At 51.7% G+C, this 23,342-nt stretch overlaps 1 protein-coding gene across 3 annotated transcripts in view; it reads right to left on the reverse strand.

The window, feature by feature from the left end:
- Positions 1-1,200: 1,200 nt before the first annotated feature.
- Positions 1,201-23,342, reverse strand: part of TBC1D9B (TBC1 domain family member 9B) — a 40,643-nt gene continuing 18,501 nt past the window's right edge. Inside the window, exons 7-22 of one of the 3 annotated variants that reach the window (XM_084763277.1) lie at positions 22,703-22,915; positions 20,981-21,142; positions 20,511-20,661; positions 19,745-19,959; positions 16,345-16,462; positions 15,219-15,504; positions 13,965-14,094; positions 13,735-13,833; positions 12,821-12,889; positions 10,676-10,916; positions 10,251-10,316; positions 8,356-8,427; positions 8,062-8,112; positions 4,122-4,178; positions 3,590-3,696; positions 1,201-2,562 (exon numbers count right to left, since the gene is read on the reverse strand). In XM_084763277.1, coding sequence (XP_084619403.1) covers positions 1,852-2,562; positions 3,590-3,696; positions 4,122-4,178; positions 8,062-8,112; positions 8,356-8,427; positions 10,251-10,316; positions 10,676-10,916; positions 12,821-12,889; positions 13,735-13,833; positions 13,965-14,094; positions 15,219-15,504; positions 16,345-16,462; positions 19,745-19,959; positions 20,511-20,661; positions 20,981-21,142; positions 22,703-22,915 — 2,748 coding nt within the window. In that variant the 3' untranslated portion in view covers positions 1,201-1,851. The remainder of the gene's footprint in view (positions 2,563-3,589; positions 3,697-4,121; positions 4,179-8,061; positions 8,113-8,355; positions 8,428-10,250; positions 10,317-10,675; positions 10,917-12,820; positions 12,890-13,734; positions 13,834-13,964; positions 14,095-15,218; positions 15,505-16,344; positions 16,463-19,744; positions 19,960-20,510; positions 20,662-20,980; positions 21,143-22,702; positions 22,916-23,342) is intronic. The other 2 variants (XM_084763278.1, XM_084763279.1) reach the window with 2 other exon arrangements.

Here is a 23,342-nt window from a genome sequence, read left to right on the forward strand (position 1 = left end):
GGTTAGGTCACAAGGGAGTCCTCTGCCTCTCCCCTGAGACCTGAGCTTAAAGCACACTCCCATATCTGCTTCTTAATTTTTTGATTGTTTTTGGAGACAGGGTTTCTCTGTATAGGCCCGACCATCTTGGAACTTCTTCTGTAAACCAGGCCAAACTCAAAGAGATCTGCCTACTCTGTATCTGAGTGCTGGGATTAAAGGCGTGTCATACCATCACTCTGCTTAACCGATATATTTAAAACCATAAATTTCATCAGTAGACTAGCAGTTGCCTGGGGCTGCGAGTGAGAACAGGACTGTACTGTGAGTGAACCTAAAGTGGTCTTCCTGAAGTGGGAGAAATGATCCAGAATTGTGCTGAGGAGATGCTAACTCAGCAAGTTTACTAGAATCACCAATTTGTACTTTAAACAAAATACACATTTTTATTTCCTATGTGGGTAGTGGTGTGGGTAGAGGCCAGACAAGCATGTTGGGTATCCTGCTTCATCACTTTGCATTATTCCCTTGAGACAGAGTCTCTCACTGACTCTGAAGTTGGCTGCTGGGCTAGGCTGCCTGTCTCTGACCACCAGCACTGGGGTACAGGTGCGCACGGCCATGCCCAGATTTTACATGGGTGTTGGGAATAAGCAAACTTTATAGTATTATTGTAAATAGTACCCAATGCCCTCTCATTTATTTTGACTTTCTGAGACAGGATGTCAATATGTAGCCTAGGGTGCCCTCAAACAAGGCAATTGTCCTGCCTCATTCTCTAGGGCAGAATTACAGATGTGCCATCACACCTGGCACTATCACTTTTTTTTTTTTAAAGTCCCAAGGTCCATTTGTTAGTAGAAGCAAGAGCAGCTCTTGGGTAAATGGACACTTTGGATTGATCTTATTTTTCTCCTCCTACACAGCCAGGGTACCTCATAATCCAGGGCACCCCAGCATAACCCAGAAGTCGCCCTCTTGCTGTGTGTGTCCGCTTGAACCCAAGCACCGACAAGCTGGTATGGCCCAGGCCTGAGGACACATCTATTATACTGCACACACCCTTGGACACCGAGCCTAAGACCTGTGACCACAGTCACCACGTACCATGGAAGGTCTTGCAATTCCCCCACCTACTCTGGGCAGCCCAGCATCCTGAACTCCCACAGTGCTTTCTGGGCCACACACCTGATTTGGGGAGAAGACAGACTGAGGCAGTGGTTCAGGGCCACATGAAGGCACTGTACACAGTGTGCCTTTTCTTTTTCTTAGAGATTTATTAAGGCATTGAGCACAGTGTGATTTTTTTTTTTAGCCAACTAAAATGAGGGTAAGGGAATAGAGGGGGACCTGAGGGATGTGCTTTTAAAGTTAATGACGCAGAGGGACGGAGACCTCGTAAGTTAGGAGTGTAGTGCAAGACTCCTACCCGTGCAACAGACATTCCCCTGAGCTCCTCAGTCCTAAGACCCAGGCTCAGACAGAAGAACTTCAGAGAGTGCCTAGAAGGTTGCATCCTTTGGAGCCCAAGCGACAACTGGTGGCCAGGCCACAGGGCTGTAAGGCCTTTCCACAGACGGAGCAAGTGGTGTAGTGTGTGCACAGCACGGGGTGCAGGGGCAAGGAGGAGGCAGGGTCAGAGCTGAAAGCCTCTAATGCTATGGGAACGGCAGGCTCGAGGCAGGTTCTCCAGGTGCCCAGCCGCAGGGAGGAAGCGGGCGCCCTGGCCTAGGGAATCCCTGTAAGGCAACTGGGTCTGCGTTGACCTGACCTTTGCTTCTGTGACCCCCTGCTTCCAGTACAGGTGTGTCCCTAAGGAGAAAACAGAAAGGATAAAGGGAAGGAGACAGAGACCAGCTTCCATTTGGCAGCTCAGCCTAAGGCCCCAGGAGGCTCATGGTCGCTAGAAGTGCTGAACTGCCTCTCCACTTTCTTTTGGTCCTTGATCTTGAGTCCGATGTCTACCCTCTTCTCAAAGAAGTTCACCAGCACAGACTCTGTTAGGACGGAGGCCAGGATCTGCTCAAAGGAAATGCACCAATCCGTGTCCACAGTGCCCCCGATCCGTGAGGTGGCGGTGGGGCTACACGCTTCTCCTCCTACCAGCACAGTGTCATCTGTGAGGTCCTCACACTGCAGGGAGCCTGTGCTGACTACTGAGTAGGAAGACATAGACATGTCGTCTTTGGTTTCATCATCAGACAAAAGCAGGGAAGGAGAGCCCTGCCCCTCGCCACTGCCTCCCTCTGCTATCACGTGACTGTCCGGCGATGCTTTCCCAAGATGAGTGTCACCACTGGCTTTGGCCTGGGGATCCCCTGTAGCTGGTGGCTGACATTCCTGTGTTGGGTCCTGATGGGGTTTGGGTATGGATGGCTCATCCTCTTCTGTGGCACTGTTGTGGTTCCCGCTGTGGGCACCATCCCTGGGCTTCTTGGTTGTCCGGGCTGAAAACTTCTTCCCCACCTCACCAATGCGGAGGAGAAGGCTGGCCACGGTGGCGATGGCATGGTACAAGTCCTGTTCCATGGGGTCTTCGCTGAACATGTTGTAGAGTGTCTTACACAGCTCAATGAATTGCTCCTTAAGGAGAAAGCCAGAAAGAGGGCAGAGGTGGTTATAGACGGGTGGGTACACTCTCCTATAGCCAACGGAAGGCACAGGCCACTGTCACTGGTGTTGGCATTCTGGTGCCTCATCATTCCCAGGCTAGGAAACTGAGCTGTGGGAAGGGAGGGCCACTGTCACACAGTCCCTTCAAAGCCTTTCTTCCCAGCTGGTTGTTTGTTTGGTTGGGTTTTTTTTTGGTTTTTCGAGACAGGGTTTCTCTGTGTAGCCTTGGCTGTCCTGGACCCGCTTTGTAGACCAGGCTGGCCTCGAACTCACGGAGATCTGGCTGCCTCTACCTTCTGAGTGCTGGGATTAAAGGCGTGAACGAACCCGCACATCTGGACTTTGGAAAGGAGGAACCATGGGGTCCAGGGATCACAGGCCACCTGGCTTGTGCAGCAAGCACCTCTGCCTTTGGCCATCTCCCTGGCCCGGCTTGTTATAATGGCAACAGAAGTTACCGTGTGTGTTTCCATGGGGCTCCAGAGGGTGCGGGTGGTCAGCTGGGGTAGACTGGAGGGAGTCCAGGGTAAAGCTACTTCCCACGGGCACATTCTTAATGCCTAGGTGTAGAAGTGCTTGGAAGGCAGGGCCTTCTCTGGGCACAGGGAGGGTGAAGTCCAACCTGAGAGTTGGGCTGGGGTTTATGAGACCATCATGGCCTGCACTGGGCCGAGGAGGAAATGCAGTGCTGTGGATGTCTCCTCTCCAAGGCTGTCAGTGTGTCTCTGGCTAACCTTCCCCAGTGCTTATGGCTTACCGGGTACCGATTCAAACCAAGCAGGTAGTTACCGTGGAAGCACTATCCTGTCCGAGAACTAGCTTTTCATCTTTCTGTAATCATCACTACTGGCCATTCAGGACTAGAAGGCTATAGAGAGAATGGGAAGAGAATTCCTACCCACAGGAGACTGTTTGAGTACAATACTAGGAAGCCATCCAAGCCCCAGGCATAGACAGAATTCTCTAGAAACATGCTGTAGATTCTGACTGAGTCTACCTGGTTCATCTTGGGAAGGTCCTTAATGGTTTCCTTCTGAGCCTCTTTCTCTTTAGCCCATATTCGAAGGTAGTGTCGGTAATCCAGCGGGCTGGTCCCCTTCTCCTCTGCAGGTTGAGAGAAAGAGAGATTAACTTCCATCTGTCAAATGAGGGAAAGCAGGCTGTAGGCCGACGGCAGGGTGCGCTGCTCTCTGACCTGAGGTTACTTGGGTACTATTACAAAGTGCTCTGACACTTAGGGAGTGTTTAAAACACCCCCAAATTTCCGGGGGTTAGCGGAAGTAGGTTGGACCTAAGTTGATGAAGAATCTAAAGCTGTCTTCCCCAAGGCTGTAGAGAGGCGGCTATTGAGAGTGAAGCCTTGGCTGCACACTCGGAGGGCAGCAGACGGGGGGGAGGGGCCCATGGCAGCAAGGTGAGCCAGGCTATGCACTAAGGCCATCCCACAGTGCCCAGGGAAGGACTGTTAACAAGCAAGGGGCACTGGGTCCCACAGCCCCTGGCATGTCCAGCAGGAGAATAGCCTGTACCTCTTCTTTCTTGGATGTCCTCGCTTCCACTTCCTTCCTGCTGCTCCTGTGGTAGTGCTTCCACACACCAGAAAAACAAAAGCAAAAACAAGAAAACAACATTCTTTTGACTACAAACCACGAGGTCCTTAAAGGTTGCACCTGTGGATCTGCAGAACCAGCCCCTCCAGGGCCCCATGCTGCCCTCCTGCTTGGCTGGTCCCAGGCCTACAACATAGTGGGCGAGGGACAGTAGGATATGTCTTTACTTGGCTGCAGTTAAGAATAACCAGTTGCTGGGGACTCAGTTCAGTGATGGAGTTCATGCTGAGCAAGCTGCAGGCCCAGGGCTCCATCCCCGGCACCACACACAAAGGGGCACTCCCTCACTTTCAAAAGAAAACAAGGCTCACAACGCATGCGTTGTGGAACAAACATGATCACTGATGAATTCGGTTGCAAAAAAATGCAAGGGAGTGATTCCTTCTTTCTAAGATTGTCACACCAGTAGAGGGAGTTTTTGTATAGGATGCTGTGTTCAGCCTACTATCTTTTATTTGTTCTTCATATTAATTAATGTAATTAACTTATCGTGTGAGAGCACATAAGCCACAGCGCTTACATGGAGGTCAGAGGACAACTGTGGGAACGGGTCCTTTCTTTCTAGCATGTGTCCTAGGGACTGCTGGCTGGCAGCGAGCGCCCTTTCCTATGGAGTCATCTCCTGGCCCCTTAGCCCAGTGTTTGATAAAGTGCTACATTTGCTGAAGTTGGCACACTGTACTGTGCATGGGTGAACACAAACTTAAAATTCTCCAGAAGGCCGATGGCTCTCTGAGGCAGTGTGCTGCTAGGGGACCTCAAGGAATGACGTCAGGCAGATCCCAGCTCTGAATAATCCTTCTGGACTGTGCTGGTAGCAATGAGGGACAGGTATCTCCAGGCTCAGGCTCTTACTGTGGAAAAGGAACTCTGTTGCCTCAGGGGTATGTGGGGCCCAAGGACAGGCCTGGGTACCCCAAGGGCTCTCCTAGGAGTAGGCAGGACATGCTTAGGTCATTCTGGTTTGCCTAGGCTTTGGGTGTAGAAGGTGCACTGGCCTCTTTAATTTGTATTTTCTTTCCTTATTTACATAGGTCTCATTCAGTGAACTTGCCACAAAGACCAAGCTGTCCCCAAGGTCACAGAGATCTACTTGCCTCTGCCTTCCAAGTGCCATGATAAAAGGGTATGGCACTACTCCTGGCCATTTGTATTCTTTTTTTTAAACATTGAAAAAAATTATTTTATGGGTGTGGCTGTTTTGCCTGCATGTACATAAGTATGCCCTGTGCACACGTAGTGCTCATAGAACCAGGAGAAGGCGTAAGAGCCACCGGAACCGGAATTACAGATGGTGTAAGCTGCCATGTGGCTGCTGAAAATCAAACTCAGGTCGTCCAGAAGAGTAGCCAGTACCCTTAGTCTCAGAGCCACTGCTCCAGCCTCTCTAACTTAATTCTTGACTGTAAGGTCATGTTCAGATTCAGGTAAGTCTTCAACACCGTTATAGGACAGTGGTAGCTTGGTACACACTATTTTTATTTTCTCTTTGGTGCCACTTTGTTATAGTTTATTTTGTTACTTCTGTTTTGTTTTTGGTTTTTTGGGACAGGGTTTCTCTGTGTGTAGCCCTGGTTGGCTGGCCTGGACTTTGTAGACCAGGCTGGCCTCGAACTCACAGGGATCCACCTGCCTCTGCCTCTTGAGTGCTGGGATTAAAGGCATGCGCCACCATGCCTGACCAGTTAACAACAACAACAACAACAACATCAGCAGCAGCAGCACTTGTGACAGAACCTGGAGCTATCTGTAACCTGGGCAAGAGCTCTACCATCAAGTTACATCCCCAGGCCTTATTCTTATTATTTCTTTTTTCCAAGACAAGGTTTCTCTGTATAGCCTTGGCTGTCCTGGACTCCCTTTGTAGACCAGGCTGGCCTTGAACTCACAGAGATCTGCCTGCCTCTGCCTCCCAAGTGCTGGGATTACAGGCATGCGACACCAGCCTGGCTACCAGGCCTTATTCTTAATATATATATATATATATATATATATACATACATACATACATACATAATTTGGTTGGTTGGTTGGTTGTATTTTTTTTTTCAAGACAGGGTTTCTCTGTGTAGCCTTGGCTGTCCTAGAACTCAAACTGCAGACCAGGCTGGCCTCAAACTCACAGAGATCCTACTGCCTCTGCCTCCCAAGTGCTAGGATTAGAGGTGCTTATTTTTCATACTAATTCAGTAAGTTAATTCTTTTTGTTAACGTTATTAGTTTATTGTTGTTTGAGACAATATCTCACTGTTTAGCCTTAGCTAGCTTGGAACTCTTTGTAGACCAGGCTGGTCTCCTTAGTGCTCAGACTAAAGGCATGAGCTCGTTCACATTGGCTTAAACTTTAGTGTGTGTGTGTGTGTGTGTGTGTGTGTGTGTGTGTGTGTGTGTGTGCACATACCATGAAGTGTGTGAAGGCCAGAAGATGATTTGTGAGAGTTGGTTCTCTCCTTCTACCAGGTGGATTCTGGAAATCAAATTCTGGTCGCCAGGTTTGACAGCAGGCACCTTTACCCACAGAACCCTCTTGCTAGACCATTATTTTTAAAAGTTCACCATATAATTAGGCTAGCCTCAAGCTCAAGCCTTTGCTGCTACCTTGGCCTCTATTGGGACTGAGGCCATGCACCATGATGCTCCAGGATCCATTCCCAGCACCACATGAGAGAACCCACATCTCACAGGCAAACCAAGTGCTCAGACACTGATCTACACTCCCAGCCCTTGTGGTCAGTTTTGAATTACACATGACCAACTCATCGCCAAATCCCAGGGCCCTTTGCCATGTCAGATACTCTAAATGAGCTTTACATGCAACAGAAACTCAGTCCTAACAGGCTCTCAGCATACTTATTTCTGGCATGAAAAAATCCTGTGAACTACAAGAAGACCATCAAGGCTGGCAGATCATGATCGGGGAGTGGTCTGCTCAAACTACTGTACCAGCCAAGGACAATGCATGCAGTAAACCCCTATTCAGATCTAGCCAATGGACAGCACATTCTCCACAGTTGTGTGGAGAGTGGGGACTGACTCTGACATGAACTATGATGCCTCCTATTTGACCACTTCCCCTTAGTGGGGAGGCCTGGTGGCACTCAGAGGAAGGATAAGCAGGCTACCAGGATGAGACCTGATAGGCTGTGACTATATGGTGGGGGAGGAGGTCCCCTTCTGTCACAGACCTAGGGGAGACGAATAAGGTGAAAGACAGAGGGAGGGGGGAATAGGAAGATACAAGTGAGGGGATAACAACTGAGATATAATCTGAATAAATTATTTAATTTTTTAAAAAATATTTTATTTAACTTTAATCTATATATATTGGTGTGAGGGTGCCAGATCTTGGAGTTACAGACAGCTGTGAGCTGCCATGTGGGTGCTGGGAATTGAACCCGGGTCCTTTGGAAGAGCAGGCAGTGCTCTTAAACACTGAGCCACCTCTCCAGCCCTGAATAAATTATTTAAATAAAAAAAAAAGAAAAAGAAAAGAAAAGAAATCCTGTGAAGCTTGAAAATGTTTCCCCAGGGGAGCATCTATCCCTCCCTCCGTTCCTCTATCCTGAACCTGTCTCACACAGTCACTATGACAACAGCATTCTGCATTCCTATACACATGCAATTTCTGCATGTGGGTGCAGAGGTGAGGCCCTGGGTTTGCTCCATGTCTAGCATGCGGTGTGTGCATCCTCATCATTAGCCCCCACCAGAAGCAGCTTGGTCCTTGGTTGTTCTTAGGATTTATCCCCACAGGACAAAGTTCCAAATAGTCCCCGGGACATAAAAGCTTCTAGGCTTCTGAGCAAAGGGAGACAAAGCTTAGAGGTAAAGGGGTCACCCCTGCCCTCCAGGGACTGACCTTGTGCCTCCCAGGGCAGGAAAAGATCCAGATCTGAGGCCAGAGGAGATGCTGGAAGGGACAGCAGAGGATGCGTAGAGGGCAGAGGGAGAAGCCCACGTCCAGGGAGACAGAGATGCAAGAGAAACAAGGGTTGAGAAGTCTACAGGGGCCAACCTGGCCCAGAAGTGAGCACCCCAGGGTGGCATGCTTCCCAAGCCCGCAGTGGGGCTGCTGGCTTCCTACGTAAGCACCATGGAGACCGAGGGCTGCAGATCCACGGCTGGTTGTGCTGGGTGTCTCAGCAGGACTCACCTTCTGAGGAGCTGTCCTCCGTGAAATAATGGGTGGCCTCCAGAGCGGACTCCGCTTCCTCTGGGATCAAAGCTGCGTCCCAAGAGAAGGGACAAGTGAGGACAGGGGGAAGGTTTCGATTTCTAGTCAAAGCAGAAAAGGCCACCCCCACCCCCCCACCCCGCCTCATGTCCCACCAGGCTGAATACTTTCAATTGTAACACCTGACATTCTTGTGAGACAGGACCTCATCTGCAGCATAGGCAGGCCTGCGGTGCTCAATCCTACCTTAGCCTCCTGAGTGTGAGAGTACAGATGTGTCTGGCTTGCTATTTTGATTTTGACAATGTGGGATCTTTTTTGGGTGTGTGTGTGTGTGTGTGTGTGTGTGTGTGTGCTAGGGATTGACCCCCACCCCAGGTTATCCCATATGTTAAGCACTTGCTCTGTGGTTGAGCTAAGCCCCCACCATTGACTGACTGGAGATGTGATGCACATGTTGGGTAAGAACATAATCCATACACCCAGGAGCCTGGTGAGCTTAGCCATCCTGCCACACATGACCCAGCTCAGCAGAGCCCTTTGGGGCATTTTACATGCGTACAGGTACACACACACACACACACACACACACACACACACACACACACACACACACGACTCACTTTATACCTTGGCAACTGTGCCACACCAACACATCCAGCCTGTCTCACGCTCTGCATTTGCTGGTAGTGGCTGACAGCAACCTACGGTTTCAGATTCCCACGGCCATCTACATGTGACCCTTACCATCCCTGTTGTCTGGAGGGGATGTGGTGGTGATGGGGAGCAGACAGGTGGTAGGACCCAAGCATCCAAGAACCTGGATGAGGCAGGCTAGGTTGGCTTGGGTGGTGGGCACAGCCCCAGTTCTCCGATGCAGCTCAGGCCTTCTGCCTCTCACCAGCTGCATGCTAGCCTCATGTGAGAACTGTGCACCAAGAGCCACTTCAGCTCTGCCAGGGGAGCTGTCATTTGAGGGGCTCTGATTAGTGACCACACTGCGCACAGTGAGAGGCCGCGGTGTGTGAGGTGAATGGTATCTGCAGCCTGCCAATGCAAAACTCACTCAGGGGCAATTCTGAAGGCAGACACTGTGTGTGAAGTGCTGGGGTGGGGGGAGGGGGAGGGGGGAGGGGGAGGGGAGGGAGGCCCCAGACAATAGAACTGGGAACCTGGGGTGCTTCCACCAGAGGAAGCAAGGCACCCTGGGTCATCACTTCCATCTTTCTGGATCTGGTTCCTGCTAAGGAAAAGCTCCTTCTTAGGGGCTGTCCCTGTGGTCACTCTTCCTGACCTGGATGAACTCTGGCCACATGTGGAGGATGCTGGGGCCATGTGCTGGCCGGCCTCTGTGAACTGCTCCATTTGGCTCACACCAGCCGCCCACAGGAAACATCCCTTCCTAGCGACAGCTCCAGCAGCACTGAGAGGCCGGAAGTGGGGCCCCTCGGGACATGTGACAGGATCTGCAGGTGGCCTTGGCAGTGACCCAAGCTATCTTGGGATAAACAGGAATCTTTGGGTAACAGTTACTTTAAGAACAGAGTGTGTAGGACCCGGTGTCACACTGACACCTCCATGATTAAGTATCCTCCCCTGATGAGGATTCTGGGTCATGCTGGCCTGTTTGATGGGCTGAGGAGCTCCACTGGAATCTTCTCTCATGCTTTTCCCACCCTGGGCCTGTGCTCAGATCACTAGGGTGGACCTCAGCCCTAGCCCCTCACCATACTGGGTCCCAGAGCCTCCCTTCCACCTAGTTCACTCTCCTGACTACAACCATCCAATGTAAGTTGGCAGTTCAGTGGTACATATTAAGGCTGGACAGCTGAGGGGCCCAGAGAGGCCACAGCAGGAATCCTGAAGGCACTCACCCGGGGGCAGGTGCAGCTTGTAGAGGGCTTTGAGCTTCTCTGTGAGGTCTCCATGGTACATCCCACCTGTGGAGCAAGAACAGGGAGGGGGGACATGCTCTGCAAGAAGGCTCCAGGGACATACTGCAGCCCGTGTCCCCACACCCTTCCTGTGGGTTCTAGTGGAGACTCTGCCCTCTGGGAAGGCTTGGTTCCTCCCTAGCCAGGTCTCTAGGAAAGATCAAATGAGCCCTGGGCCTCTTGCTCCCATCAGACCCCATGGAAAAGCTTAGCCTGCTTTGGGGCCAGAGCCTCAGACTGATGCAGAGAGATAGTGGAAGAAACTGCTGAGGTCTGTCAATGACAAAGACTCAAGGCTGCCATCTGCTGGCCACAGGAGGGACGAATGCACTGGCTGGTGCTTTGAAGATGGCTGAGACACTCACTCATCCCAGTCACAAACTCCTTAAAGTTGATCAGTGAGTCCTTGTTTTGGTCCAGGAGGCGGAACATGCGGCCTGCCAGCACAGACGTGTGAGAGCCACAGGCCCAAGGCGTCAGACTGGCAAAGAGCTCCCGAAACTGGCTGGCATCGATCCGGTACTGCTCCAGGTAGGGTAGGCTGGGGTCTCGGTGGATGGCTGCTGAGCGGCTACCACCCCAGTACTGGCTTGCCAGATGCTTGGCCTGCAGGGGACACCGTCTGGTGAGATGGCCTTTGGGGCCCTGGCTCTCAGGGTTACCAGGGTGCCTTCCCTGATCTGTCCATGTTTGCACAGTCATAGGCAGTGAGCACTGGCCAGGTACCTCAGCTCTCACGCTAGTGCACAGCAGAGGAGCCAGCCAGGGCTCAGGGGCTCAACTGTTCTGATACAGTGTGGTCCCACCTGGGCAAGTGAACCCAAGGTAGCTGGAAAGGACTACAGGAACTGGCAGTGTGCACCCACAGTCTCAGCACTCAGGAAACTGAGGCAGGAGGGTTACCGGACCTCCGGGGTTCAGTGTGAAGCAAGCCTAGGCAACACAGAGAAAACCCAGCTCAAACACAAACAGAATAAATACCCAACTACTAAGGCACTTGCCCAAGTCAGTCAATCAGTCAGTCAGTCAACCAACTGCTCCCGCCACCACCAAAACCCAGAACCAAACCGACCAGAGGGAGTGTGCCCTTCCCCCTCCTTTGAATGCCCCTGAGATCTGTGTGCAGAACCTCCCCTGCCTCGCCCTCAGGCCAGGGATTACTGGCTGTAGGTCATCCACCATCACTGGCCTGGCTGCCCAAAGCATCCTTAGCCACAGCACCTAGGTTGAGGCATCCCAAAGACTGACCTATGTCTTTTGCTAAAGCCACACGGAAAGAAAATTCTATGTCCACCGTGGCCACCGAGAGCATGACCCAGGAGCTGCTCAGGACTGTCCTGCCTGTGATGCTATAGGAAAAGCTGCCAGAAGTTAACAGAGCTGGAGCTGGGCACTGCTGGTTTCAGTACTTCGACCCAGCCATACCTGAAGCTGTGTCAAGTTCTCAGTTGAAGGAACGGATGCATTCCCTCCTCTGTGTGAGGTGGTTCGTATGGTTTTTGTGAGTGTGTGTTTTTCTGCTATTTAAGAGTGGTTTATTGGAGTTCAGTCAGTAAGAACCTAACTTTGGTCCCCAGACCAAAATAGAAAAGATGGGTGTTGTGGGGCTGGCAAGATAGCTCAGGGAATAAAAGTGCTTACTGCCCAATGAAATGTCCTGCGTTTGGCCCCTGGAACACACAGTTGAGTGAGACAACCTGCTCTCACCAGTTGTTCTTTGACCTCTATACATGTACCATGGCACAAGTACACGTACACGCATATACAAAATAAATAAGTGCATGTAATCATGAGATTAAAAAAAAATGGCCGGGTGTGGTGGCGCTCGCCTTTCATCCCAGCACTCAGGAGGCAGAAGCAGGCAGATCGCTGTGAGTTCAAGGCCAGCCTGGTCTACATGGGTGAGTTCAGGACAGCCAAGGCTGCATAGAGAAACCCTGTTTCGAAAAACCAACGACAACAACAAAAGAAACAAAACAAGACAACAAAAAAAAGAAAGACAAATCAAAACAATGACAAAAGGTGCACATGGTAGTGTGCACTTGTAATCACTGTGCTGTGAGGCAGAGGCAGGAGGAGCTGGTGGTGCTCATGGGCCCCTGCTTGGGAAGCTCTCAGCCAGTGAGAGACCCTGTCTCAGTGGTCAGGAGCACTGACTGCTCTTCCAGAGGACCTGGGTTCAATACCCAGCACCCACATGGCAGCTCACAACTGTCTGTAACTCCAAGCTCTAGCACCCTCACACAGACATACATACAGCAATGCACATAAAATAAACATAAAATTTAAAAAAAAAAAAAAAAAGCAAAACCAAGGTGGGTTGTTGTGGGGGTAGTGACATCTGAGGTGCTCATGTGCACACTCTGTTGAGGATTAAACTCTGTCACACGTGGTGGTTCACAGTAGTAAATGCAGCCCAGGGCAAGGGGTTTCCTGGCTAGGAGTCACTGTGCTGACACACTTAGCAGCCTAATTGGAGAACTGCACCCGCTCTTGTGCTTAGCTGTCACCTTAAACACCATGTAGAGATCCTCCAGCTCGTCAATGGAGAAGCCAATGTCCCCTGGTATGGCTCGGACCTAGGAGGAAAGATGAAATGTTGGGACCGGAAGGCTGCTGGGGCTCCTGCTTGCTCTGGGAGCTCTCTCAGGCACCGAGGGCAGCAAGGGTGTGATCTGTCCCCTCGCTGTCACCAGTGGCCAAGCACATGATGGAGGGTCCACTCGGGAGAGGGCTACCTATATGCTCACCCTTTGCCACCGCCTGCCAGTCAGTCCCCACTCCTTGGAGCTCTTCCTGAGGGTGGATGCTAGACGGCCTCTTAACTCCAGCTACCTCAAAGGGTCCTATAGTTTCCCAGCCAGGTCTTTCTACCTCAGTTAGCCAGAGTTGGTCACCTCTTTCCCTCGTGAGCAAAGTGGCCTTAGTACCCTAACCCTGAAGGGAGGGTTGAGAATGTGGAGGCCCAGTAAGGGGTCCCTGCCTCCACAGGGGCGGAGAACAAGAACAGGTTTAAACAGAGCCTAGGGGGTGGGCAGGGATGGTCCATCCCTTGCAGAGACAAGGACAAGGGCATCAGGCCGGGGCATATGGTGTGGGCTGGGCAGAGTGGTACTACCAAGGACAGGTGAGAAGCTTACAGCAAAACCAGCCTGGGAGGACTTAACCCAGACGGCTGGTGGCCTGAGTGTGCAGGTGCAAGAGAGAAATCCCACTAGGTGACCAGGGCCTCTCTCCAGCTCCCCAAGCCACCATGCTGTGGGACTTTAGGTCCACATAGCATCTGGGCCGTGACACGGGTACCAAGGCAGTGCAGGCATAGGGCACAAGTTGGACCCTGGCCACGGAGGGGTGGGGCTGGTTAGGGTACTGGGAGAAGCCCCCTGCTCCCCGAGGTTACCCTCGCCTGCACCAGTGACCATACCACGCTTCTCTTGGCCGTGTCTTCCAAGGACTGGATCACCTTCAGCCTCTGTTTAAACCGCATCTGTTCGATGTCGTCAGCCCTCAGGCTGCTGAACTTCTACAGGCCAAAGGAGAATCAGTGAGACCAGAGGCAGAGAGCGAAGTCCCTGCCACACTAGCCTGTGTTCACCTCAAACCAAAGACCCCGGGAGGGACAGCCTGGCCAGGCTAACCCTGTTAAGAGCTGACCTCATAGGACACTCTCAGGAGGTCAAAGATGTCCACCTCTGCAGGAGGGTCATCTCCACTGGTCAGCAGAGCATGGAGGTGTGGGATAGGCGGAGAAATGCTCTGCCTGTTGACCACATTGTCCAGGTACCTGCAAGCATCAGAGGATAGCAGTATAGCCCTCCACCAGCCACAGCCAAATGCTAGTGCAGAGTTCAGGCTCAGAGTGCTGCGGGAAGGTGGTGGTGCGGAGCTCCCATCAGGTTAGCAGAGAAAAGGTCGTGCTGCCCACTGACACCTGAGCGCCAACCCTGAGGATGCCCGGCTGTCTTGTAGAGGCCTGTGGATTCCAGAGGCTACCTAGTTGGGGTGACTCTCAAGAGTCACCAGGGTCTGGCCATGCAGTGAACGTTTCTCCATGGACAGGGTCTTGCTTTGGCTGATTAGTCTGGACTAACCTGGCCTTCCCATCCTGCTAGGCTCTCCAGGATGAGCCTAACACTCAGGCAGGAGAGGCATTCTGGTTCCAACCAATCCCAGTGGCATCCCTGGTCAGATGCCTCCCCCTGAGGAGATGCTCAACATCCCCATGGTCACAACTAATCGACTTTAACATCAGGGGACCAAGAATCACACTAGGTAGGAGGAGGTAGACAACAATTTTGCTAACTCTGCAGGGACCCACTAGCCCTGGACCGGCTCAATAGGCAAGCGTGATGTTCCAGGCCATAAGGAGCTCAGGGTAAGTGTAGAGCGAGCTGAAAGTGAGGCTGAGGACTTGGGATGCTCCTCTGTGCAGAGGAAAACCATAAAGGAGATTTCCCCATGCCCAGGGAGGGGCAGGGTCAAAGTCCTGTGTGTGTGTGTGTGTGTGTGTGTGTGTGTGTGTGTGTGTGTGTGTGTAAGAGACTCCAGCAGAGAACACATGATGAAGCAGGCCCCGGCTCCAGAAAGAGCTATGCACTGAGACAGCTGGGGTGTGGGGAGAACCTGGGAGGGGGATGAGTGTGAGCAGGCTGGGGGAGTGGGCACGACTAGGCAGTGTTGTGAGCTTGGAGGAGATAACCAGGTCAGCTTTGTGACACAAGAGCTTCCCAGATTAGACAGAGGCAGCATCTTGGATCCCACTGGGATGGTTGTCTCCTGCCCCCAGCTCATCTCTTGACCTAGTCTAGTACTTGGAACACAGCACAGGATGTTGACTGAGGCCTGGGGAGGGGGGAGAGGCTGTGCTGCCAGCTCCCCGGAAACCAGAGTAGCCCCCAGCATGGTCACCTGCCCAGCACGGTCATGGCCTCGCCTTCGTCACTGCAGTCCAGCAGCTGTTCCATGTTGGCATCCAACACAGCCAGGGCCACCTGCAAGATCACCTTGATGCCCTCGTAGAAAAAGCAGTCGACAATGACCACGGCACTCTCGAAGGGCATGACGCTGAGGAAGAGGGTCAAGAACCAGGACAGCGAGATGCTGGAGATCACCCCCAGCTCCTGCATCTTCTCTGAGAGCCGGGGCAGGACGTCTCTCGTGAGCTCCTCAAAGATGCCTTGGTCTACGAGGGCCCCTGAGGAGGACACAGTAGGCTGAATAAGAGCACAGCTCTGGGGGCTCCAGCAGACCCTGGGTAGAATCCTAGGGCCTGGGGTCCACGACCACCACCTGATTCCTGTCTAACCTCAACCCTGCCAGCTCTGCTTACAGTGAGGGCCAGAGGGGTGTGCTTATGTAGGAAGCAGAAAGAAAAAGAATCACTTTGTAATCATTCTTTTTATAGCTGCCAGGCCACTGTGTGAACAGAAGCATTTACTCCAATACCCAGTGGGTCCCTTGGCATCCGTGAGGATGTTTCTAGCATTCCCTCAGACACCAGAATCCTCCAGTGTCAGAGCAGGGGACACACCGTAGTTTGTCAGGACGTACGCACACCGTCCTGTACATTGTAAGTTACTTCTGGATGACTCGTGCTACCTACTATGGTATAACGCTGTGGAAAGCTGTACAGCTATTATACCCTGCCTCGAGGAGAACAACCAGGGGATGAATCTGGGCGTGTTCAATAGGTGGACTTTCTTTCTTTTTTTTTTTTTAAAGATGTATTTATTTATTATTATGTATACAGTGCTCTGCTTACATGTATACCTTCAGGCCAGAAGAGGGCACCATGTCTCATTATAGATGGCTGTGAGCCACCATGTGGGCTGCTGGGAATTGAACTCAGGACCTTTAGAAGAGCAGACAGTGCTCTTAACCTCTGAGCCATCTCTCCAGCCCTCTAGGTGGACTTTTGAAAGGAAATCCCAGTGGGAACTGCTTAGGGGCGAGCCTGTCAGGGGAAGGACAGCCACACCCACGTGGAGCTCCTGAGCAGGTTGAGGCTCAGGCAAGGACACCCTAGGACACTCACCCACTACCCTGGTGTTGTAGTAGTCGGGCAGCATTCGCTCACACAGGGCCACCAGTAGCCAGAAGGCTTCCTCCTCACTGCCATAGAGCAGGAGCACCGAGGTCACGATGTTCATTGCCTGTCAGGTAGAGAGTGGGGTGTGTCTGTCTCATGCTGCTGGCCACAGAGCAAAATGGCCAGCCCCTTCAGGAAGGCCCAGTATCCAGCAACAAGAAACAGCCCCGACCAACGCTGGGAAATTTGCCAACAAGCCAATTTGCAAGAAATCAATGAGACAGAGGCAGCCAGCTCCATCAAAGTGGGTCAGAAGGCATTAGGAAAACAGGACGGTGACTTCTGCAAACACTTCCACCGAGTGGGCTGGGTCAAGCTGATGTGTGGGGTGTGTAGGCAGAAAGTCGTGGGGAGGCGGGTACACACAACATCAGCTGATAACAAAAATAAGCTTAGAAGAGGGCAAGCTATTTAAAAAATTAAGGCCAATCTGCTGGCTTCCATGAATTGGTAATATTATGCTAGTCTTACAGCAACTAAGTTATTGGTTTTCGTTTTTTGTTTTGTTGTTGTTACTTAGCCTTTTCGTTGTTTTTGAGACAGGATTTCTCTACATAGCCTTGGCAATCCTGGACTTACTTTGTAGACCAGGCTGGCCTTGAACTCACAGAGATCCACCTGCCTCTCTCTCTCAGAGTGCTGGGATTACATGCATGCACCCAGCCTTTTTTCTTTTTTTTTTAATTGAAGGTCCCTTACTGGCTTCCATGAGCGGTCAAGATCAAGGGAAAAGGGAGAGCAACCAGCCGCCGCAGGGAGGGAGGGCCATTTCCACATTTCATGTCCACACAGAACTAAACAGACATGGGCAGAGTCACTATTGTGGTTAGAAGTTGGCAGCATGACTGGGCAGTGGTGGCGCACACTTTTAATCCCAGCCTTTGGGAGGCAGAGGCAGGTTGGATCTCTGTGAGTTCAAGGCCAGCCTGGTCTACAAAGTAAGTCCATGACAGCTAGGGCAGCCAAGTCTGTTACACTGAGAAACCCTGTCTTAAAAAAAGGAAGGAAAAAAAAAAGCAGTTGGCATCATGGGACAGGGAGGGATAAGGAGTAGGGGTGTCATTAAAAAAAAAGGCTTCCCCCCCAAACTGGGTGCCTGGGATGGGACTTGGTCTGTTTCAGTCAGAAGATCAAAAGCAGTTTAGGAAGGCCAGAACCTTCAGGAGGAAAGGAAGAGGACAGGCCAGGGGGTGGGAGGGACACTTCCCTCTGCAATGGGTGTGAAGGCACTGCCCTCCCTCCGCTGTGATCCCCCTAGCCTCTATGGTCTAGCAGGAAAGCGGCAGCCTGTAACACTTTCCCCTACCCCCACCCCAAGGGCTGTCTGGGGGCACAGCAACTGGTTGTCTGGAGCATAGCAACTAAGTTTTAGCAAACTGGCTCCCTTGAAATCAAGATACAAGCTAAGGCCAACAGAAAGCCATCTGACCTGACTAGGAAGTGTCCATTAGATTCAAAGGCAAAAACCACCAGAAATGCAAAATCTCAGTGAGACAGCCTACCACACCCAGCTAGTTTGAGAGAGGAACTGCACCCTTGTGAGCTACTGACGAGAAGGCACGACGGTGCAGCTGTGAGAATATGGAAGTTCCTCAGAAGATGAACACAGAGCACCATCCAGCAATTTGACCTCTGGGTTCACAGCCAGCGACCTGATGGCAGAGACTGGAACAGGCATTCATACACTGAGGTTCACAGCAGCCTTATGCACAATAGGCCAGTGGTACAGGTAACCCAAGAGATGGAGAACCAGATCATAGACAGCCACAGTGGAATATTAGCCAGCCTTAAAGAGGAAGAAAACTGACTCATGTTGCAATGTGACGGCTCTTGGGGACAGTAGGTGAAAAGCTAGATGCAAAAGGATAAACATTGGTCTCCAAGTAACCTGGGACAAATCTCACTCGGTACCTGCGGCTCTTCCCAGCCCTTCTCACCCTGCCCTCTACACTAAACCCTTCAGCCTTCCCCCAGCTTCGGTCCCTATATAACTTCAGCCGCTCTGGCTACGCGGTCTGTTGGTCCCTCAGTCCTTGGCTCCTCTTTGCTCCCTCTCTCTCCCCTTCCCCTCTCTCCTCTAGTGGCCAGGCTTATTCTGCTGGCCCAGTTCAGTCCGGACCCTTCTAGATGCCTTTGGTTGTGCTCTTTCTCCCATCTACAATAAACCTCCTCCTCCACCACACACAGGAGCAGGCATGCCCTCATCTTTTTCATTCAGTATAATTATATTTACATGAGGAACATAGAACCATCAAATTCAGAGACAGAAGGGAGAATGGTACAGGGACCGATGGGAAAGTGGGAGTGAGGAGTTGGTGTTTGATAGTACAGTCTTAGTGTGGGGAGATGGAAAGTTCTATAGACTGACAGTGGTGATGGCTGCCTAACTGTGTATGTACTTACATACTTAATATGAACTACATGCTTAATAGTGGCTAAAATGGTAAATTTTATACTGTGTATGCTTTACCACACATACAGACGAAGAAAATTCTGCCCAGTCTCAGACAACAAACACATAGAAGAGAACTCACTATATGCAAGGGGCTGAGGTGAAAGGTCACCATTATAGGTGTCTATGTGTGGGTGTACCTGTGAATACAATGTGGAGGCCAAATATATCAAACCTCCTAGAACTGGAGTTACAGGCTGCGTGATGTGGGTGCTGGGTCTTGAACTCAGGTCCTCTAGAAGAGCATCACAGTCTTAATCTCAAGCCATCTCCACAGCCCTATTTTAAAGCAGGCCGGCAAGGAAGCAAACAAACAAAACCAGGGTTTCGTGTAACTCAGGCTAGCCTCACACTTTGCTGTGGGTGACCATGAACTCCTGATCCTCCTGCCTTGATTTCCCAGGTGCTGAGAGTATAGGCAGGCAAATGTTACTACCAGGTTTTTGTTTGTTTGTTTGTTTTATTTAACTTTATTTTATGCATGTTGGTGCTTTGCCTGCATGTTTGTCCATGACTGTTGGATCTTGGAGTTATAGTCATTTATGCGCTGCCATGTGGGTGCTGCGATTTGAACCTGGGTCCTCTGGAAAAACAGTCAGTGCTGTTAACTGCTGAGCCATCTCTCCTGCCCTACTACCAGGTTTTTGAGACAAAGTCTCGATTTGTAGCTCAGGGTAACCTTGAACTTGTAGCAATCCTACTGCCTCAGCTTGCCAAGTGCAAGGAGTATAGGCACATCATGCCTAAATTACATCTTTTGGGGGGGGGTCAGGGTATGGACAGAACCATGTATAGGTAAGGCTACCACAGGCGCAAACTGTTAGCACCTGCCTCACCCCTGGGAGGTCATGGTAGGAGATCCTTTCTTCAGGGCCCCTGCTAAGTTCCAGTTACCTGGCAGTAGCCAATAGTAGGGTTTCGGAAGGCATAGGCAGTCAGCACCCGCCGGAGCGCAGCGATCCCAAGCTCGTTCTGGAAAGCAGGGTGTTCAGGCATGGAGCGATGGAGGTCTCGCTCAATCTCCTCAGTGGCCAAGCTGTACTTCCCCATGGATTTCTCTACCAGCTCAGCATAGTAGCCAGGATGTGTCACCATCTCATTCCAAGCCCCTGGGGAGACACAGGTGGCAGCTGTCTTTTTCTTCTTCCTCCCAGGACAACAGTGACAGGGCTGACTGGAGACATAAATGTCCCGTGGAGGAGAGGGAACTTTGCGATCAGTTACGGGGTGTGAGGCTGGGTTTCTCTGGTGTCTAAGAAATTCAATTGGCCTGTGTCCTGAAATGCTCCAACTGGCCAAAGGTCTGTTGTCAGAGCCTGTCCCAAGGAATGCGGTCTGGAAGGGGAGCTTTGCTGCCTCCAATGGTACTGCCACCCACCGACAGCACCTGTGCTAGCACCTGCTGCTCTGGGCCCTTGTGTAGCTGTAGTCTTTACTCTCAAATCTCCAAGAGAGCTGGCAGCTCCTCCCCTGCGTGGCTGACTTCCGAGGCTGGCTCAGGGACCGGAACAACTCACCTGAGCCAGGTGTTCTTTTGGTGCTAGGGATGGAAGCCAAGGCCTCATCCAAGCTAGGACATGCTCACCATGTATAATGCACAGAAAACTCTGAGGGCTGCGATGGGCCCATCCAAGGCTGGGGGCAACAGGACCACACTCACCAGAGAAGAGAAGCCAGAGCTCCCCTCGGAGGCTCTCAGGGATGCCCTTCAGGACCAGTTCCCGAGTTTTGCCTGTTCGGTACATGCACATGCCACGCCCATACTCAAAGAAGTGGATATTCCATGATTCCTCCTTCATCTTCTCCTTGGCCTGAGAGAGGGAACGTGGAGTGTGGAGCTGTTTCAGAGCCATGATGGTAAAGCGAGAGATGAGGATGGCTGCCCCCCCCCCCCAGCTCTTCAACAGCAGAAGGCTATTAGAGACCCAGGCACCTGATGAAAAGCAACCCCCAACACAGGGCAGCCAGAGTCTATCTCCAAGCCCTGGGTCCACCCAACACTGCCCAGTGCAGACCAAGAGGGCAACACACACCCTGACAAAGCACAAAGGCCTAGCCCAGAGGTGGCTCCAGCCTTCCTCCTGAGGTCTCAATTCAGCGTGAACTGAGGTGCCTGTGCTCAAGGCTTACCCCTTTGGCGCCAAGGTCCTCCATGGGCGAGTTTTTCTGGAAGACTTTGAGCAGGCCCTGGGAAGTGGTAGGAACCTCCTGTGTACTGAAACTCGGAGGGCTGCCCAAGGGAGAGGATGGGCTGGTGCGTGCTTCTGGCGCCTCCTGAGGAGTTGGGAGAGACTAGAAAATAAAACAAGAGAGGAAAATGCCTAACTGAGCTGCCTCAGATGTGCACATCCACCCAGAAAGTTGAGTAAAGATGCTTCAAATAGCTGGGTATGGTGGTGCACACCTTTAATCCCAGAGCTTGGGAGGCAGAGGCAGGTGTATCTCGTGAGTTCAAGGCCAGCCTGGTATACATAAGTAAGTCTAAGACAGTCAGGGCTACGCAGAGAAATCTCGCCTCAAAAAGCAAACAAACAAGGACGCCTCTAAGGGTCAATGGGGCCAATCATGAGGCTGCAGATGGGGCCCAGCCTGCATTTCCTCTCTGGCTGGCTGAAACCAAAGCCACCCACACTAGCCAGTTAAGGGCCTTTCACAGGTAACTAGCTTTTCTTCCTGATAGTGGCCAGATCTTACTGAATTCATGCCCTGTAGCCCTCAAGCATGTAGAAGGTGGGCTCCACGCTTTGTGTGTGTGCAGGGGCCATAGCACCTGTGTGTGTCAGAGGATGACGTGGGAGTCAGGTCTCTCCTTCAGCCATGTGGACTCCAAGGGTTGAACTCGGGTCACCAGGCTTAGCAGCAGGCACTTCACCTGCTGAGCTATCTCAGCAGCCCTGAGAGTTGCTTTTAGTGACAGGAAAATACATCCTCAAATTCTTACAGAATTTCAGGGGGCCCCTGTTTTGTTTTTTGTTTTTTAAATCTATACTTCTAGAATATAATAAATTTCACAAGAGTACAGGTTTTAAAATTTTTTTAAATTTAAAATTTATCTAATGTGTATACATGTATCTGTGGGTGCCTGGAGCTGGGAACCAAACCCGGGCCCTCCAGGAGAGCAGGGGGCCTAACTGCAGAGTGTCTCTCCAGCCCCCTCCAGACATGATCTCCCTATGTGGTCATGGCTGTTCTGGAACTTGCTATGTGTATCAGGCCGTCCTGAACTAGTCGCGATCCCCTCACATCTGCCTTCCGGGTTCTGGGATAATTTCAAGCCTGCTGCCATGCTGCACAAAAGAAAGAGCAAGTGTTTTGTCTAACCTGGTCATTGTTCTGTTCGCAGGGCCTGGAAGGACAGCTGGTATCTGAGACATAAAGTGACATGCTGGATGAACCAATGAGTGCTCAGGAAAGACAATGCCTGGCGATGACTCTGGCCTGTCTTTGAGGTACTGAGCCTTGTGAAGGTGGGGCAGTGCCCCCATCTTGCCCCTCCCTTCCTTCCTTTCTTTTTAGTGATGTCAGAGATGGAACCCAGGGCTGTGTGTAGGCTACATCTCTAATGGTTGGTTTTCCAGACAGGGTCTTACCAGTTCTCTGGGCTGGTCTTGAACTTGTGACCCTCCTATCTCACACCCCATCAAGTGTTAGGATCATAGGGACATGCCACTGTACTTGGCCCAGGATTGTTGTGCGTTCTACAGGATGCTCAGCAGCACCCTGGGGGTGTTCCAGGGGCCATGAGTCACCCTCCAGCGTGCAGCACAGGGTCAGGCTCACGGGTAGCAGCTGGCTGCACCTGGAGGCTCTTCATCTGGCTTTGGCCCTGCTGTCCCTAAGTGGCTTCCTCACCTCTGGAACTGGATCCACAATGCTGCCCTTTGTCCCCACAGTGCTGCAGCCTGGCTGCTTGGACGGTGTTTTCTGTAGGAAGTCAGAGATCCTCTGAACCAGGAAGTCACGGTCTTTCAGGTTGGCAAACAGGAAGGTCATTTTACTCTTGGTGCTGATTGACAGAGGGCTGGGAAGGACGCTGGAGCTATCAGCTTTTTCGACAATGGTCACCTGAGGGGGCAACAGAATGCTTTTGGGTGCTTGCCTGTTAGGATGGAGGGCTGGGTGTGCTGGGTACAGGGAGAGGATGCCGGAGGATCTTAGGTGAGGTAGCACCACACTCTGCCTGCCACCTTGAGCTCTGCTGGCCGCACTGGGAACATGTGTCCCTCAGGGGTTAGATGTGGTTGGGACACTCCTGAGGAGAGGCCTGGAGACAATGGAGTCCCATCTGGTGGCTGTGGAGAGGAAGCCATAGGCTCTGGAGGGAGTCCTGTCACGGCACCTCTGGTTAGGATGCGAGAACCAGGAAGCAGTCATGATCAGGATGACTTTACTCTACCTGGGCAATGGACGGCGGGGTGTCACTTAGCAAAGGAAAGGCACGACGGATATGCCTAGGAGTGAAACCCAAGAGCCCACAGGCCAAATCACAGAG

This window comes from Acomys minous (assembly GCF_964271855.1).
Source record: "Acomys minous genome assembly, chromosome: 16".
Taxonomy (NCBI): Eukaryota; Metazoa; Chordata; class Mammalia; order Rodentia; family Muridae; genus Acomys; species Acomys minous.